Source organism: Phyllostomus discolor, chromosome 7, assembly GCF_004126475.2.
Source record: "Phyllostomus discolor isolate MPI-MPIP mPhyDis1 chromosome 7, mPhyDis1.pri.v3, whole genome shotgun sequence".
Lineage (NCBI taxonomy): Eukaryota > Metazoa > Chordata > Mammalia > Chiroptera > Phyllostomidae > Phyllostomus > Phyllostomus discolor.
Window position 1 is genome coordinate 4506071 of NC_040909.2, and position 15065 is coordinate 4521135.

The following is a 15065-nucleotide window of genomic DNA, read 5'->3' on the forward strand; positions in this document are numbered from 1 at the left end:
AGAGTGGGAGCTTAGGAACTCTGAGGAGCAAGCGCCAGAGGCGGCCAAGGAGGTGAGACTGGAGAAGGAACTGAGAGGACCCCAACCAGGGCAGCGCCAAGGGGGACAGAGGGGTGAGCGACCTTGACTTAGGGAGCGGGAGAGGGTGAGAGGTCAGGAACCGGAGAGCGAGCAACGGTACACAACTTTTCCAACAAGACTTTATTTCCTTTCAGAGAGAGGGGAAGGGAGGGAGAAAGAGAAGGAGAGAAACATCAATGTGTGGTTGCCTCTCACACGCCCCCAACTAGGGACTTGGCGCACAACCCAGGCATGTGCCCTGACGGGGCATCGAACCGACGCCCTTTCAGTTCACAGACCGGTGCTCAATGCACTGAGCCACACCAGCCAGGGCTAGACAGCTTTTTATTTTTATTTATTTATTTTTTAAGATTTTATTTATTTATTTTTAGAGAGGGAAGGGAGGGAGATAGAGAGAGAGAGAGAAACATCAATGTGCGGTTGCTGGGGGTCATGGCCTGCAACCCAGGCATGTGCCCTGACGGGGCATCGAACCGACGCCCTTTCAGTTCACAGACCGGTGCTCAATCCACTGAGCCACACCAGCCAGGGCTAGACAGCTTTTTAAAAATTGACTTGTAAATATAACAAGTGGACAACTCTCAAAGGTACAGCTCAATAAACATGAAAATCTGTAGACACTGGTGCAACTGTCGCCCGGATGAAGATACAGAATATCCCCGGCCACTCCCGGAGGCCACTTGGATGTCCCCGAAGATAACCACTCTTCTGTGTGATTTCTGTCACCATGGGTTCCTTTCGCTTGATGCAGGCAAACAACTTCCGGAGGTTTTGCTGGCGGCGGGGCTCAGATTAGGTGGGCAGATAATGTTCAGACGGGGGCTGGCGGTCGGCGCTCAGCCTCCGTGGGCGAGCAGGTTTCCTGGGTACTGCCTTCACTTGGTCTTAGCCAAAAGGCCGAGAAGCGATCCCGGGCACTGTCTTGCTTTGTCTCCGAGGACGGCATGACCACGCCTTCCCTGAGTCTGTTTCCCCATCTGAAGCTCAACCCTTGTCCCCTCACATCCATCTACTTCAGGCCGTGGGAATGAAAGGGGGGGCTCACTGTGAGCGGTGAAGAGCTGGGGCTTCACAGGTCTCTGGAGGCTTGTGTGGAGTCTACAGCTCGGTCGCCGGGAACGGGCGGGGCTGCAGGCTGGGAGGCCCGGGAGGCCCGCCCACCCGTGTGTTTGAGCAGCTCACCTGGCAACAGGTGGGCCTGACAGTCTGCTTTTCCAGAGTCTCCTCTGCCATCCGTGTCTTTAGGGCACACAATGGTGCTGTTCAGGCCCCTGGCACTGCTTCTTGCTCTGGTTGTCGCTGGTGAGGAGCTGGTGGGTGGGGGAACCCTCGTCCTCACCACCACCTGCACCCCCGAACTCCGTAGTGGAGTGGAGACCTGGTTTTTCTCAGATAAGCAAGCTATCACGGGGGGCAGGGGCTGGGGGAGAGGCAGGAAGCCCTGACCCTCCTTCCTCTCTTGGCTTCTTCCTCAATGGAGTCCTCGCTCCCAGTCTGTGAAATGAGCCGGCCTATGGCTGGATACGGGGGGAAAGGGGGGCCCTGTGGCAGACGGGCGGAACCACCCTCAGGCGTGTGGTTCCCTGTGCACGGGCCCCCAGCCTGATCGTGTCTTCCTCACAGACCGCCACTGCCTGCCCTGGTCCGTGAGTATCTCTGAGAGACAGGGGCCCGGCGCCGTCTTCCAGTCCCTCTCCTTGAACTGCTCTTCACACGTGCCCACCTTGAAGCTGCTGCGCGTGCGGCCACCCACTACCTTCTTCGACGCACTCAACCTCAGCGTAACCACGTGGCAGGGGACCTATATGGGAAAGGTGGGGACATGGGCACAGCTGGGGACCGGGGGGTGCAAGGGCAGACCCTGAATTGACAAAGCCAGAGGGGGTGCAGGGGGAAGGAGCGTCTAGGCCCCATATGGCACTGCCCCTTGCCACAGCTGACCTTGAACAACACGGCCCGGCTGGACACCCTGGCCGTGAGCCACTACGAGCTACAGCTGCAGGTCACGTGTGGCACCCTTGTGATGGAAGGGCCACTCTCCGTTGATGTGCAGCGGGACCCCGACCATATCCAGTGTGCGGGCCGATTCATCAGCCCAGGTGAGACCAGGGGCAGCAGGCAGGGGTGGGCAGGAATGGTCTGAACAGAGCCTCTCTGACCTCCCCTTTGGCCGCCTGGGGAAGTCATCCAGGTGCCGGAAACCGTCACACCCGGGGCCAGACTGTACACTTTGCTGCTCCCAGACCTAAGACTCCAGGGAGCCCAGGTGAGCCCAGCACACGGGCAGTGTTGGGGCGGGGCCAAGGGGGCGGCAGAATGGAGGAGGCATGGGGAGATCAAGCCCAGGCCCTGCCTGGCCAAGTACACCCTGCAGAGGGGCCCTTTAGTGCACAGCTGAGCCTCTGCGTGACACCCGGTTTTGGAGAGGGCCGCTGAGGTCCCCCACCCTTAAGTGGCATGGCTGTTCCCACGGAACCTCTCTGAGTTCTTTCAAGTTCTCCTGCGTGTTGTGAATTCTCCATGACAATCCCGTGTCACTTTTACAATGCAAAAACAAAATGCAGTTTAAAAGAAAAGCAAAGGGTTTAAAAGCAGGAAGGATTAAGGATCAGGGCCAAGGGCAAGGGCTTGCCCTGGCTAGGGTAAGTGTCAGAGTCAGGGTTGGGAGCGTTGGGTGTGGGCAGGCACCTCCAGGGCAGTTGGGGACTTTGACAGGGATGCGTGGGGCACTGGGGCCGGGGGATGGATCCTCAAGCATCTCTGTCCTGTCAGATAAACATCACCAGTGCCCAGGACCCTCCACACTTCCCTGGGCCTTTCTCCATCGACGGGCAGGGCTGGCTGCAGGCACCGGCCCAGGGCCTCAGCGGCCAGGCTCCCAAGGTGAGTATGACTCGGGACCTGGGTGTACCCGTGGATCGGGCATACAGCGGGTGAAGCCGCCGCCTCCCGGAGTTTGCTTGTTCCTGGCCTCCCGGGTCCTCTCCATGATGCTGCCTGTCCCAGACACCACGCACACCTGCATCTCCTGCCCCGTGCCAGGGCGGTGCTGGGCTCTGAGTCCAGAAAGAAGAGAGGTCCTTGGCTCTGGGAGCTCATGGTGCCTGGAACAGAAAGGAAAGCATTCAGGGCAGTCCCACAGGAAGGGAAAGTCCTGAGTAAGTGGCTAGGGCAGTCTGAAGGAGGCTAGAGAAGTTTCTTCCTTAAAAAGTCCACATCTTGGCCCTGGCTAGTGTGGCTCAGTGGATCGAGCACCAACCTGTGAACCGAAAGGTTGCCGGTTCAATCCCCAGTCAAGGCACATGCCTGGGTTGCAGGCCAAGTCCCCAGCTGTGGGGCGCACAAGAGGCAACCACACATTAGTGTATCTCTCCCGCTCTTTCTCCCTTGCTTCCCCGCTCTCTAAAAGTAGTAAGATCTTTTAAAATTAAAAAAAAAAACCCACATCTTAGTGACTGGCTCCTAGCAACTCTAAGGTGGTAAGTCACGTACCGAATGACTCATGTGTGACTCCTCTGGGGGCTGTTTGCACCCTAATGGAAGGATTCATGGCCCCAGAACGGGCCTTGGAGGAGTACGTGACAGCAGGATGACACAACTGGGTGGGGTGCGGGTGGGTGGGGGTGTGAATGCTGGAGCTCTCTGTGGAGGTCCCGGAGGGGGTCTGCCTCTTTGAAGAGAAGGCTGGGCACAGACAGACCCGTGCTGGCCCCTGTGGTTCCCTTCCTGTCCTGTGTGCGCCCAGACCTTCCGGCTGCACGTCCTGGTGACCTGGGGAGCAGGCCGGAGCTGCGGAGGGACGCTCACAGTGCGAGTTTTGTCTGCCCCTTCCGGCCGGGTCTCCTTCCCGTAAGGCTCCCCTGCCCTGGGACGGCGGGGGCGGCGGAGTCTAGCCCCAGGGAAAAGCAGGAGTGGGTTCCGGTGCGCTGCTGGAGGGTCCCAGCCAGCTCAGGGGTGAGGGGAGTCCCAGAGGAGGGGCCTGCGGACCGCGATGGGGCTGGGGGAGCAGGGTCCCTGGAGCCGGTGCCCCTTCTGGTTTAGGGAGCGGCACCGGAGCATCACCATCCCGGAGGACCTGGTGCCTGGCAGTGAGGTGGTTCAGGTGCAGGCCCGGGGCTTGGACGTGCGCTACGAAATCCTCTCTCCGGCGCCCTGCCCGTTCTTCTCCATCGGACCCGGTGAGGGGGGCGCGGTGCGGGGTGTGGAGGGGGTAGGGGTGCCTCCGTGCGTGGCGCAGAGGTTATTCGCGCTAACCTTTCGCGCCTCCCTGGGAAAAGAGGCTGGAGCTGAGGCAGAAACTGGGGTGAGGTTGCGACTGGTGGCCCGGCCTTGGAGGGGGAGGGCGACTCTGGTGGCCAGACAGAGTGCCCTCCCGGCCCAGGGAATGAGGTGGGAGGTCCCCACCCCCCTCACTGAGCTTGAGGCGGGGCCTAACTCTGCGTCCCCGCCTCCCACCCCGCCCAGCGGACGGCGTGATTCGGACCACTGGGCCCCTAGACTTGGCACTGGCCCCAGGCGCCGCGGTCACTGTACTGCAGGTGAAGGCCTTCGAGCGGCTCCAGCCATGGGCCAGCGTCCAGCTGGAGCTCACCGTGAACGTGACTCCCGTCAACCGTTGGCCCCCGCGCTGCCACCCAGCGCTTCTGGTGTGAGTACACCCGAGCCTCACCGAGGCCATTGGGATGCCATGCCAGCCACGGCTTCCCCCCGCCCGACTCCCGCTGCCCTCTGCTCCCAGGACTCAAGTCCCCGAGACCGTGCCCGTGGGCACCGTGCTGAGCACCTTCACGTGTGCTGACCGGGACTCCCCTGCCTCCACCCTCGACTACCAGCTGCGGTTTCACGGCCCTCCTGGGCTGCCCAGCCTCTGCCTTAGCGGCAGGGCTCTGAAGGTGCCCAGGGCCGGGTCCCACGCCCGCGTGCAGGGTGCTTGCAGCGGGAGGTGGCCAGGGCCTGTGAGAGCCGGACCGGGCGGGCGAAGGAGATGGTGGCAGAGCCTGCCCGCTTTGCAGCCTGGAAAGCACGGGGCGGGGGGTGTCTCTCCGTGGAGGCCCTGGCCTGGGGCAGCCCAGCGTGGCTCGAGGCTCTCCAAGGCCAGGGCTGGGCCTCACCCTCCGGCCCGCCGGCCAGGTCAATGCCACACTGGACTGCGACACTCCTGGGGCCTGCTTTCAGCTGGCAGCCTCCGTCCTGGTGTTCGATGGCGGTCAGCCCCCGATGACCAGTGAGTGACCGTATCCGGGCCTGGACATTCCCGACAGGGCTTTTCCGTCCCCCTCTCCCCATTCTCGGGACAGGGTCATCTCTCCTCCCTCCAAAACCGATGGGGCTGTTTGTGTCCATGTTGGACCCCGAGGGCGGGGCGTGTCACTCCGACCAGACCCTCTCCCCTCCCACCAGACCGTCTGCCTCCTTAGACCCCCAGGGCCGGGTCCTGTCTCCCTCCTCAGCCCCCTGGGGCAGGGCTGGGCACCCCAGGCCTGCTTCTTGACTGCCTAACGGCCTGCAGCCGAGGTGCCAGTGCTGGTGACGGTGACACCGGTCAACGAGTTCTCCCCAGCTTGCGCTCCACGCGTGTTCCGGGTCCGCGAGGACGCGGGGCCCCGCACCCTGCTGGGCTCTGTGGCGGGCACGGACAGGGATTACCCGCACGACCGCGTGCAGTACTCCAGCCCTGGCGGGTCCGCCACCTTTGCCGTGGACCACCTCAGTGGTACTTCCTCCCCGGGGCTGGGGCGCAGGGTTGGAGCCAGAGTGCCTCTGCAGGCTGGGGCCACCACGGTTCCCGCTTCTAGGGGAGGTTCGCCTCCTGGGGCCGCTGGACTACGAGCAGCAGAGGCTGCACAGGCTCACTGTCCTGGTGACCGACCAGCGCGGGGACCGGGACGCCGCCCACCGCCGCTCCGGCTCCTGCACGGTGACCATCGAGGTGGAGGTGATGGAGCCCCGAGGCCTTGGGGAGAATCGGAAAGGGTTCAGAGCTCCCTCTCACGTTCCGATTTTTCCCTCTGTGCCTCACTTTCTTCCGTCGGTTGGCTGGAGGGGGCAGGGCCTCGGGTGGGAAGCTCAGGGCCTGTTGCCTGACTCCTGCGCTCCAGCTGTGGTGGGAGGGGCCTGGGGACGCGGGGACCCGGTGACCTGGCGACCTTCCTGCAGGACGTGAACGACCATGCTCCCGAGTGCGAGCCCCCGTTTCAGGAGCTCACCATCCACACCTCCCCGGGCCGTAGCTCGGAGGTGACCAAGGTGTCGTGTCGGGTCCCTCAGGAGCCACAGCGCCTGGCCTTCTCCTACAGCATCGTGGGAGGTGAGCCTGGGGCGGGGGCAGCGGGCTGTGGGAGAGGAGCGGGCAGGGCCGGCCACGGCCCCCTTCTCCTGCCCCTGTGCTCTCAGGGAACAGTCAGAGCCGGTTCAGCCTGCGCGGGGCCGTGCTGGTGCACAGCGACGGGGCGGCGGGGCCCCCCCTGCTGGAGCAGCCCCGCACTTACGAGCTGCTGATCCGTGCGGCCGACGCAGGCCCCTCCGCCCCCCACCTCAGCACCACAGCCACCGTCATCGTGCACGTGGTCCCCTGGAGGGCCAGCACGGCGGCCACCAGCACCCACAGAGCCACAGTGAGGGGGGTCCTTGGGCCCTTAGGCAGTGGGAAGAGAGGGTCACGGAGGGTGACAAGACCCAGTTTTCCAGGGGGGACGGTGGGGGAAGGCTCTCCGGAGGGAACCACTGAGTGCAGAGAGCGACACAGGAGAACAAGTCTGGGGTGGGGTGGGGGGGCGCCGAGCCCTTGGCGGGGGCTGCAGGCCGGATGACCAGGGCGCTTTGGCAGGGCAGTGGCGAGGCTGTGGTCCCCGTTTCAGGTGCCTTCCGCAGGGACACCGCTGCTCGTGACAGACACAGAGGCCTTCTGGCAGCCGGAGCCCTGGTTCGTGGCGGCGCTGACGGTGACCGGCGCCCTTCTCCTCTGGACTCTGGGCTGGATCCTCAGCGGGCTCCTCCGGGGGTAGGGCGCCTGCCCCGCGTGCCCCGCCTCCCCCGGCCCCCCATGGGCCGCTCCCGTGAGCGGCGGTTTCGGCCCCGATTTGGTAACAGTGCTCACAGCGATGAGCGGACAAACCGATGTCAAACAGCGCTGCCCTCCCCCCGGAGGTTGTCTGGGGAGGCAGAGAGACGCCGGAGGACTCTGTCTCCGCCGTGGGCAGAGCCCGGCCTTGGAAAGGGGAGGGTGTGGGCGAGGCCCAGGGCTTCACACGGGGCGTGTTGCACATTGGGCATTGACCCTCTTCCTTTCCCCTGCCCTCCACTGGAAACCTGACCTAGCCCTGAGACTTTGAGCTTCCTGTGGACACAGGGCTAAACCCGGGGGTGGTGGGGGTGGCAGCGTGGACTCTGTAGACGCACGCTGGCTCTCTCCAATACAAAGGGGCAGATGAATGGCGCGGGGCCCTGGAGCTAGCGGGGGTGCTGCCCTCACGCCTGGCCCCCCTTCCTGGCGTTTTAGGTCGGCCCGGGGGCTACAGACACCCAGCAAACCAGCCCAGGCTCTGCGACTGAGCAGGTCGGCCTCCTATGCATGCCTCTGCACCAGGAAGTCTGTTCCTTAAACTCAGGCTGGGGCAGAGCCTCATCCTGCACTCCTGCTCCTGCTTTGCTCCAGCATCCGGGGAACCGAGGGGTCCGCGGAGGGGTCCACGGAGGCACCAAAGACGGAGACACAGCAGGCACCCAGCAGCATCATGGGCCTCGTATGTCCACCCCCCGCCGCTTGTAGGGGGGCACTGAGGCTGCTCTAGAGTACTCCCCTGCCAAACCAGACCCCTCCCTTCGGAGGGCCACCCCTGGGGGAGCGACCACCCCAGTAGCGCAAGGACACAGGGGCAAGTGGGCTCCTGAGCCCGTGGACGGGGTTCACCCCATTGTGCCCTCTCATTTTCCCCTCAGCAGCATTTCGATGGCAGAGCACAGGACGCCCGTGAGTCCCTTCCTCCCAAACCACTCCCCACCTGGACCCACTGTCCCTCCTTCCCCCGTCTCAGTGTCTCCTACCACCAAGCACCCACCGTCCGATCTACTCTTTCCCTGAATGGGGTCCGTTCTCGCTCCCACTCACCTTCCAGCCCACGTTTGTCAAACACCTGCGGGGCCAGGAAATGACTCAGAGCCACTCTTGTTCCTGCCCTCGGGAGCAGGGGGGGCGGTGGTGAGGGCGAGGCCCCCAGGTACTCTGTTGTCACCAATGAACCAAGGCAGAGTAATCTGGCTCTGGGTTTAGGGGAGCTGGTGTCCAGTTTTGCAGAACCCAGAATATGCTTCCTCTGCCTTTGAGCGGGACCTCACGGGATTTTCTGAGAAAGGAGGGAGGGGACAGGTTGGATTAAGCAGAAGGCGGGTCACACCCAGGGTCCTGGGACATCTCCTACCCTTGGGGGAGGGAGGCAGCTCTGCTGAGACCCCAGCAGGCCCAGCAGTGCCCCCTCCCTCCTGCCCATGCATCCGAGCTCAGGCACAGGCAGAGATTACCTGTTCAGCACGCGCACGGGAGCCCGGCGCTGGCTCTGAGGCCAGGAAGCTTCTTCACCATGTGGGAATTTCCCCTTCACGTCGTCCCGGGCTGTGCTTTCAAGTTGATTCAATAATAAACAAAATTACAAGCAGGAAAGTCCCAGCCTCGGAACCCGCATGTGGGAGCAGCTCTGAGATCTGTGGGTCCTTGTTCTCCCTGGGAGAACTCCCTGCCTTGTGGGAACACTCTAGGGAGTGGCGTGGTTCTTTTTTTTTTAAAAGATTTTATTTATTTATCTTTAGAGAGAAGGAAAGGGAGGGAGAAAGAGGAGGAGAGAAACTTCGAGGTGGGAGACAAACATCATGGGTTGCCTCTTGCACGCCCCTAACTGGGGACCTGGTCTGAAACCCAGGCATGTGCCCCGACTGGCGACCTTTCAGTTTTCGGGGGGACACCCAACCCACTGAACCGTACCAGTCAGGGTGGGGAAGGTTATTTTTAAGAAGGCACCGTGTGGTGCTCTGACTGACAGTGATTAATGCTCTGCAGAGGTAAGGGCCTGTTAGCTTTGTCAGGACTGCGGGGGCCTGTCCCCTCAGAGGCCACCTGCTCCGGCTGGTGAGAGGGCCCTGGAGCTTCCTTTTTCCACCAAGAAGAGGATGTCGTTGCGGCGGTTTGTCCACCATGTGTGGAGGTTTTCCTAGGCAGGGCCTGGAGTTTTGCACTGAGGGGTGGGTTGGCGCGGACTTCAGAATGCCGTGGCACGGGTGGCCACGGAGGCGTTGGTGGTGGCCCTCTTCTGAGGGGCTGTTCCTATGTCTTCCTGGTCTGGTTCCTTGGCTCTCAGCCCTCCCCGGCTGAGTGGAGCTGCTGCACACAGCCAGGTGGGCAGCTGCCGCTGGGTGCCACGCCAGCCTCCTTTCCCTGCCCATTAGGTTGCAGGGTGCTGCCAGCCGTCCAAGAGGAACTGCTGTCTGGTGCAGGCTCTCTTGTTATCCTTCAAATTTATTGATTTTAGGGAGAGAGGAAGGGAGGGAAAGAGAGACCTCGAATTATTGTGCTACCTGTTGACGCATTCATTGGATGATTTTTGCGTGTTCCCTCACCCGGGATCGAACCTGAAACCTCGGCGTATCAGGACGTTGCTCTAACCAACTCAGCACACAGCCGAGGCTGGTGGAGGCTCTCTTTCCCGTGGTATCCCCAAGTTCTCTCAGTCTTCTCCCCTCTGCCAAGTCTGCGGGCCTGGAACCTGTCAGGGGACTGGAAAATCTCCTTTCCGGAGCCAGCCAGGAAGTCCCAGGTCCGGGAAGAAGCTGAGCGGGCACCTTCTGGGGAAAAACACGCCTCTCGGTGCTCGCACCAAAGTGAGGGTGTTAGAGCCGGCCTCGGGGCAGAACCGTGAGAGCCGGCTGCTGTTGGAGGCGGTGGTAGGCGAGCCTTTCCTGAGCATGCACTCTGCTCCAAGGGTTCATAAAATCTTCATCTCTAAAGAGCCAGACTGCAAGGCTCAAAAGTCACAGCGCTGGCTAGCCCTGACCCTTGATGTGGGTGCAGTCTGTTGACTGCCTCTGGCCTCCTAAGCCTGAAGCCAAGCCCAATGTTAGCACTCTGAATGGCGGACCCCAGATAACCGCCTTTCCAGGACTCATGGTCACCCTCAGAGACCCATCATCACAGTCCAGGGCAAAATATATTGTCAGAGGAACCCGAGACAAGCTACTTTAGGGTGGTAAAAGAGGGTGCCCGCTGTGTGCCAGCGGGGTTGTGCTGGGAACTGAACTGTAGACAGGACAAACGTGGGCCACTCGGCACCGCACAGGGGGCTGCACTTCTGGACGGATGAGGGGCAACGCTGGGAAAGCCGCCGGAAAGAGGGCATGAAACCCTGAGGCCAGCAGGAGGAGGTACGCGATCCGGTGCCTCCACGTCCAGAGGTGGCGTGACCTTGGTCCTGCTTCCCCCTCTGCGCCTCAGTTTCCTCGCCAGTGAACTGGGGACAGCAACCCCTCCCTTCCCGGGTGGGGAACGAAAATAAAAAAGCAAACAGAACACAGCAGGCACTCCCTAAGTGTGCGCACGAGTGGGTAGGGAGACGCTGCTGGGATCGCACCGGAGTCGCGCACACCGAGAGGCCAAGGGCGCTCCGGCCTCGGAGTCACCCGCAAAAGCTCTGCCGCCAGCAGCTCAGCGAACCACACGCATGCGCCAAACCCGTGCCGTCACAGTCACGTGCCAAAGCGCTCGGCCCCGGCCTTCGGAGGTTGGCTTTGATTGACAGGCACGTCGACCTGTCATCGAAAAGCACTCCCTAGGCGTCAGGCAAAGAGGTTGCTAATTGGAGACAGTCCCGTTCGGGGGCGGTTCTTCGCCGCCCTGGTTACTATGACGCCCGGCCCCCGCCCCCTCGGCTAGCCGCCATCTTGTTGTTGATCCTACCCAGTGGGCAGCGCCAGGAGCTGGACCGAGCGGCCGGTGCGGGGTCGCTGCTGCGGGGCTCATCCACCTGCCCTGCCTGCCAGGGGCGGGCCGAATCCTGGAGGCCCAGGGGGCCCAGCTCCCTTGGGGAGCCGTGGGCGCCCGCTGCCCGGGCCGGGCCGGTGAGTGACAGCACCCGGGCAGATGGACCGGCCTGACGGCCGCGGGGCGGGCGGCGGCGGGTGCCGGGTTGGAGCTGGTGCGCGCAGGGCCGGGATATCCCTAGAGCATCACTTGAACATCGCTCGAGTGTCCTGATCGGCCGCCCGTGGAGCCTCCCGGATGCTGGCGCCCGAGCCGCGGGGACGGCGCTCGGGTGGAGGGCTGAGAGTCCCGCGCCCGAGGGACAGCCCGCTGGGTAGCGGGAAAGTAGTTTCTCCTACCGAAGCCCTGGGCTCCGCTGGTCCGCAGCACTGATCCATGTCCAGTTGCCAACCTGATGCTCTCCGGGCCGTTGTGTTGCTCTCGGATGAGAAATTCCCGGACCTCTTTATTAGATGTCGCTCCTGCGAGTGATTTTCAGACGGCCTGAGACTGAGACTAGACGAAACGGGGGAAAGCCGCGCGAGCCAGGCGTGCCGGTGTGATTCTGGGAGGGCGAAGGCCCTCCCGCGCCTGCCTCCGTGCTCCTCGGAGCTCACCGTTGGCTCCTTCCTCAATGTAGGCCTGGTTGAATGTCCATGGTGCCTGAGTTATGTCTTGGGATATCATTTCTTTCGTTCTCTACCACCACTTTTTGGAGTTGTGCTAAGGTCCTCCTCTTTTTGCTCTAGGAGTGAGAATTGTGGCGATGACTTGGTTGATTTTATCTACGAAAGAGGTATTCTCCTACTATAATGAGACAAAGGAAGTGTAGAAATGTATAAGAATCAGAAAAAGATGAAACTTTTTTTTTTTGGTCACTGTGGATGGTAGGGAACTGCCAAATTAACTTTTAACAAACTACGTGTGTCTTGCCCAGTGAAAACGGACCCTCTCAGGCCCTCTCCCTGCCAGGCTCAGAGGGTGAGAGACCCTAGCCTAGGTGTGCAGCAGAGCTCTGAGCGCTACAGGACACCTTGCTCTTTCCCAGTGGTCCCCGGGCTTCTCCGCACGGGCTCCTTGACGTTGGTCATGTAAAAAGCCTGCGTGAGACCACTAAGCAACAGTACTTCCTGCACTTGGGTCAGGATCTTGTCAACTTCAGAATGTTCAATTTTGAGAGAAACCAGCCCCTGGGTCAGGAGATCCTTTTGGAGAGCAGGGGCTGAAACCAGAGAAGGCCGCCAGCCTGTGGCTTGCCGGTTGCCTTACTTGTGAGAAGAGAGAGAAGTCGAGTTGTCCGGGTATATATTTCACTGCCTGCCCGCTGGCCGTTTTCTTTGAATCTTGAATGAATTTTTTTTTAAAGATTTTATTCATTTATTTTTAGAGAAGGAAGGGAGGGAGAAAGAGAGAGAGAGAAACATCAATGGGCGGTTGCTGGGGACCGTGGCCTGCAACCCAGGCATGTGCCCTGGCTGGGAATCGAACCTGCGATGCTTTGGTTCGCAGCCCATGCTCAATCCACTGAGCTACGCCAGCCAGGGCTTGAATCTTGAATGAATTTTGACCTTGGTAAGACCAGTTCCTTGGGCAGTTCTTGGTAAGAAAGGCAGGAAATACTAAAGTATTAGAAGCTTCTTAAAATTGTCCCAAGCGAACCAACTCCCCCCATCCTATAAGACCCCCTTTAGGAGTATAAGGTGGCCGCAGGCTTGAATTCTTGCTGGTTTCCGTTAAAATAGTCCCAGGGTAGGCTCCTAGCCTGTGTAGGATGCTCTCCTCGTTCAAAGCACCAACTTTTGCTGCCCCAAGGACATCATAGAACATGCAAGAGCTTTTGTTGCCTTTGTGTAATCCTTTTACAACCCCATGAGTACTATTTATGAGCGGTAGATTAGCAGACGACGCTTGATTCCGCCATGGTATTACCCCAAAGTAGCTCATAGCGGCACTTCCGTGTTGGGCATTTCTAAGTAAGTAAGAATCTTGCTAGGATAGCGGATCCTCCGTGTGCTTCAGCTTCTTTGTCTTTATGTGATTCAACGGTGAACGTCAGCACTCGTAACTCTTCTGAGCAACAGACACCCTTCACAGACTGTGGAGAGCCTGCCCTGAAGCCAGAAACTGCGACAGGTTTGTGGGATGAGATCTGGTGTTCTGATGCGGCGGTCAAGGTGCTGCTGGCCAGCTGGCCTCGGCCCACTCCTCCAGGGCTTACCGTAATCCCCGCTGGCCAAATGGTTTACTAAGCATCCCACACACGTTAGTTATTTCCCTACACAAACCTCTTGCCGGCTGCCGCCTCCCGTGGTTTTCGTCCCCTTCGGATCACCCGTGTCCTCCCTCTCCACTTCCTCCAGAGCCCGGCAAGGGGCCTGCCCGCGGTCGTGGAGCAGCAGAATAGTGTTCGCTCTTTCAGAAGTCATGTTGTGTTTCCTCTGATACACCTCGACCCCTTTTCTGCAGAGGCTGTACTTTTGTGTCTTCACGCACCTGCATACGCTAGATGAGGACTGAATGTTTACACGAATGTGCTAAATTTGTCTGAGTCGGAGCCACCCTGTGTAATTAGACAGTGGAGGGAAATGGAGGGGATGGGCAAGTGGCGGGGGCCGTCTGGTGGCCCCGGGGCTCCGCCCCCTACCCTGCCTGACCCGGTAGCACCGGTTACCCACAGCGCCCATGGGGGCCCACCCTCAGTGCTGCGGACAGAGGCAGGACTCCCTTGGACTGCAGACCCGAGGCTGGAAAACAGTGGTTCCGCGTCTCAGAAGCGGCTGTGTGGGCCACTGCGCCCCCAAGATGCCCCTTGTGACCCTTGGAAAACACGTGTCGGGTGAGCGTGGACGGCACTGGGTGCTGAGCGTCTCAGGCCCTCCTTCCTGTCGGCGCTGGCTCTCACTGCCGCCTGGGGCTGCTGTGCTCCCCTCCCTCCTGCCCTCAGTGTCCAGAGCAGTGATGGGCAGAGCTGGGGATGGGTGCGTGGTGCCCGCTTCCTCTGGCTTGGGGGCGTGGGGCCGTCAGGCGTTTCTGCGTTTGTTGGTTGGTTCCTGTACGCACCTGACCAGAGATGGGGCCCGGGACCTCGGCCTCTCTGAACGGTGTTCTGGCCGACTGAGCCGCCTGGCCAGGGCTCGGCCAGGCATCCTGTGTGCTCATACCAGTGGGTCCGTGCTTTTGCCCCAACTTTAAATCAGATTTCTTTCTCCTACTGCAGCAGGATTCCAGCAATGGATTCTGAGTAAGAAAACCTAAGACATCTTGGTTCTTTTGTGAGAGGTGATCAAAACGCTCATGTTTGCTGCTGCAGCTTGAAGCTACGTGTCTGTAGGCGTCGTTACCAATGCGTTTTGACGGGAACACACATTCACTCCAGTGTTGCACCCCAGTCGGGGGCTTTGTCAGGTTGAGTGCCTGGGAAACCTGCTTCTGATCGCTCCTGTGAAAGTTTCATTTCTTTTTTTTTAAGATTTTATTTATTTCTTTTTTAGAGAGGGGAGAGAGGGAGAGAGAGAAACATCAATGTGCGGTTGCTGGGGGTCGTGGCCTGCAACCCAGGCATGTACCCTGACTGGGGATTGAACCTGTGACGCTTTGGTTCGCAGCCTGCGCTCAATCCACTCAGCTAGGCCAGCCAGGGCAAAAGTTTCATTTCTTGGTGGAGGTGTGGCTTGCTTACTCTTGTGCCCCCACTTTGCTGAAGGCAGACAGGCCGGGGAGCAGGTCTGGGAGTGGACTCTTTGCGAGTCCGAAATTTGATGTCAGTGAAGAAGAGCACCGTGAAGTCCGTAGAAATGCGGGCATGTTCTGACTGATGACTTACAAACAGCCTGCTCCGTAGTCAAAAGTCGGGTGACGACGAGCTGGTGGGGGCGGGGCGGTGGGGCCAGAGCCGTGGACACGGCTGGCCAGGCTGCAGGACGACGCGGCCGCTCTGGCCAATGGTCTGGCCACTCTCTGAGTGGTTCAGCGTGGCGCTTCC

At 60.6% G+C, this 15065-nt stretch overlaps 2 protein-coding genes across 8 annotated transcripts in view; both read left to right on the top strand.

The window, feature by feature from the left end:
* Positions 1–1174: 1174 nt before the first annotated feature.
* CDHR4 (cadherin related family member 4) lies at positions 1175–8754 on the top strand. Of its 6 annotated transcripts, none has more exons than XM_036030319.1 (19): positions 1176–1383; positions 1705–1895; positions 2018–2180; positions 2265–2347; positions 2854–2964; positions 3827–3930; positions 4123–4259; positions 4546–4729; positions 4820–4973; positions 5212–5305; positions 5591–5794; positions 5877–6016; positions 6238–6388; positions 6475–6695; positions 6939–7081; positions 7580–7636; positions 7736–7823; positions 8020–8050; positions 8582–8733. In XM_036030319.1, exons 1-19 carry the CDS (start codon positions 1335–1337, stop codon positions 8635–8637), a joined length of 2361 nt encoding a protein of 786 aa, XP_035886212.1. In that variant the 5' UTR covers positions 1176–1334; the 3' UTR covers positions 8638–8733. The 6 variants fall into 6 exon arrangements, with proteins under 6 accessions (XP_035886211.1, XP_035886209.1, XP_035886210.1 ...); XM_036030320.1 differs by having other exon boundaries at positions 8023–8050; XM_036030318.1 differs by having other exon boundaries at positions 1175–1383; positions 4549–4729; positions 8020–8752.
* A 2235-nt stretch (positions 8755–10989) lies between these two features.
* IP6K1 (inositol hexakisphosphate kinase 1) overlaps positions 10990–15065 on the top strand; it is a 39755-nt gene continuing 35679 nt past the window's right edge. For both annotated transcript variants that reach the window (XM_036030324.1, XM_028517916.2), the window contains exon 1: positions 10990–11181. The gene's annotated coding sequence lies outside the window, so the exon portion shown is untranslated. The remainder of the gene's footprint in view (positions 11182–15065) is intronic.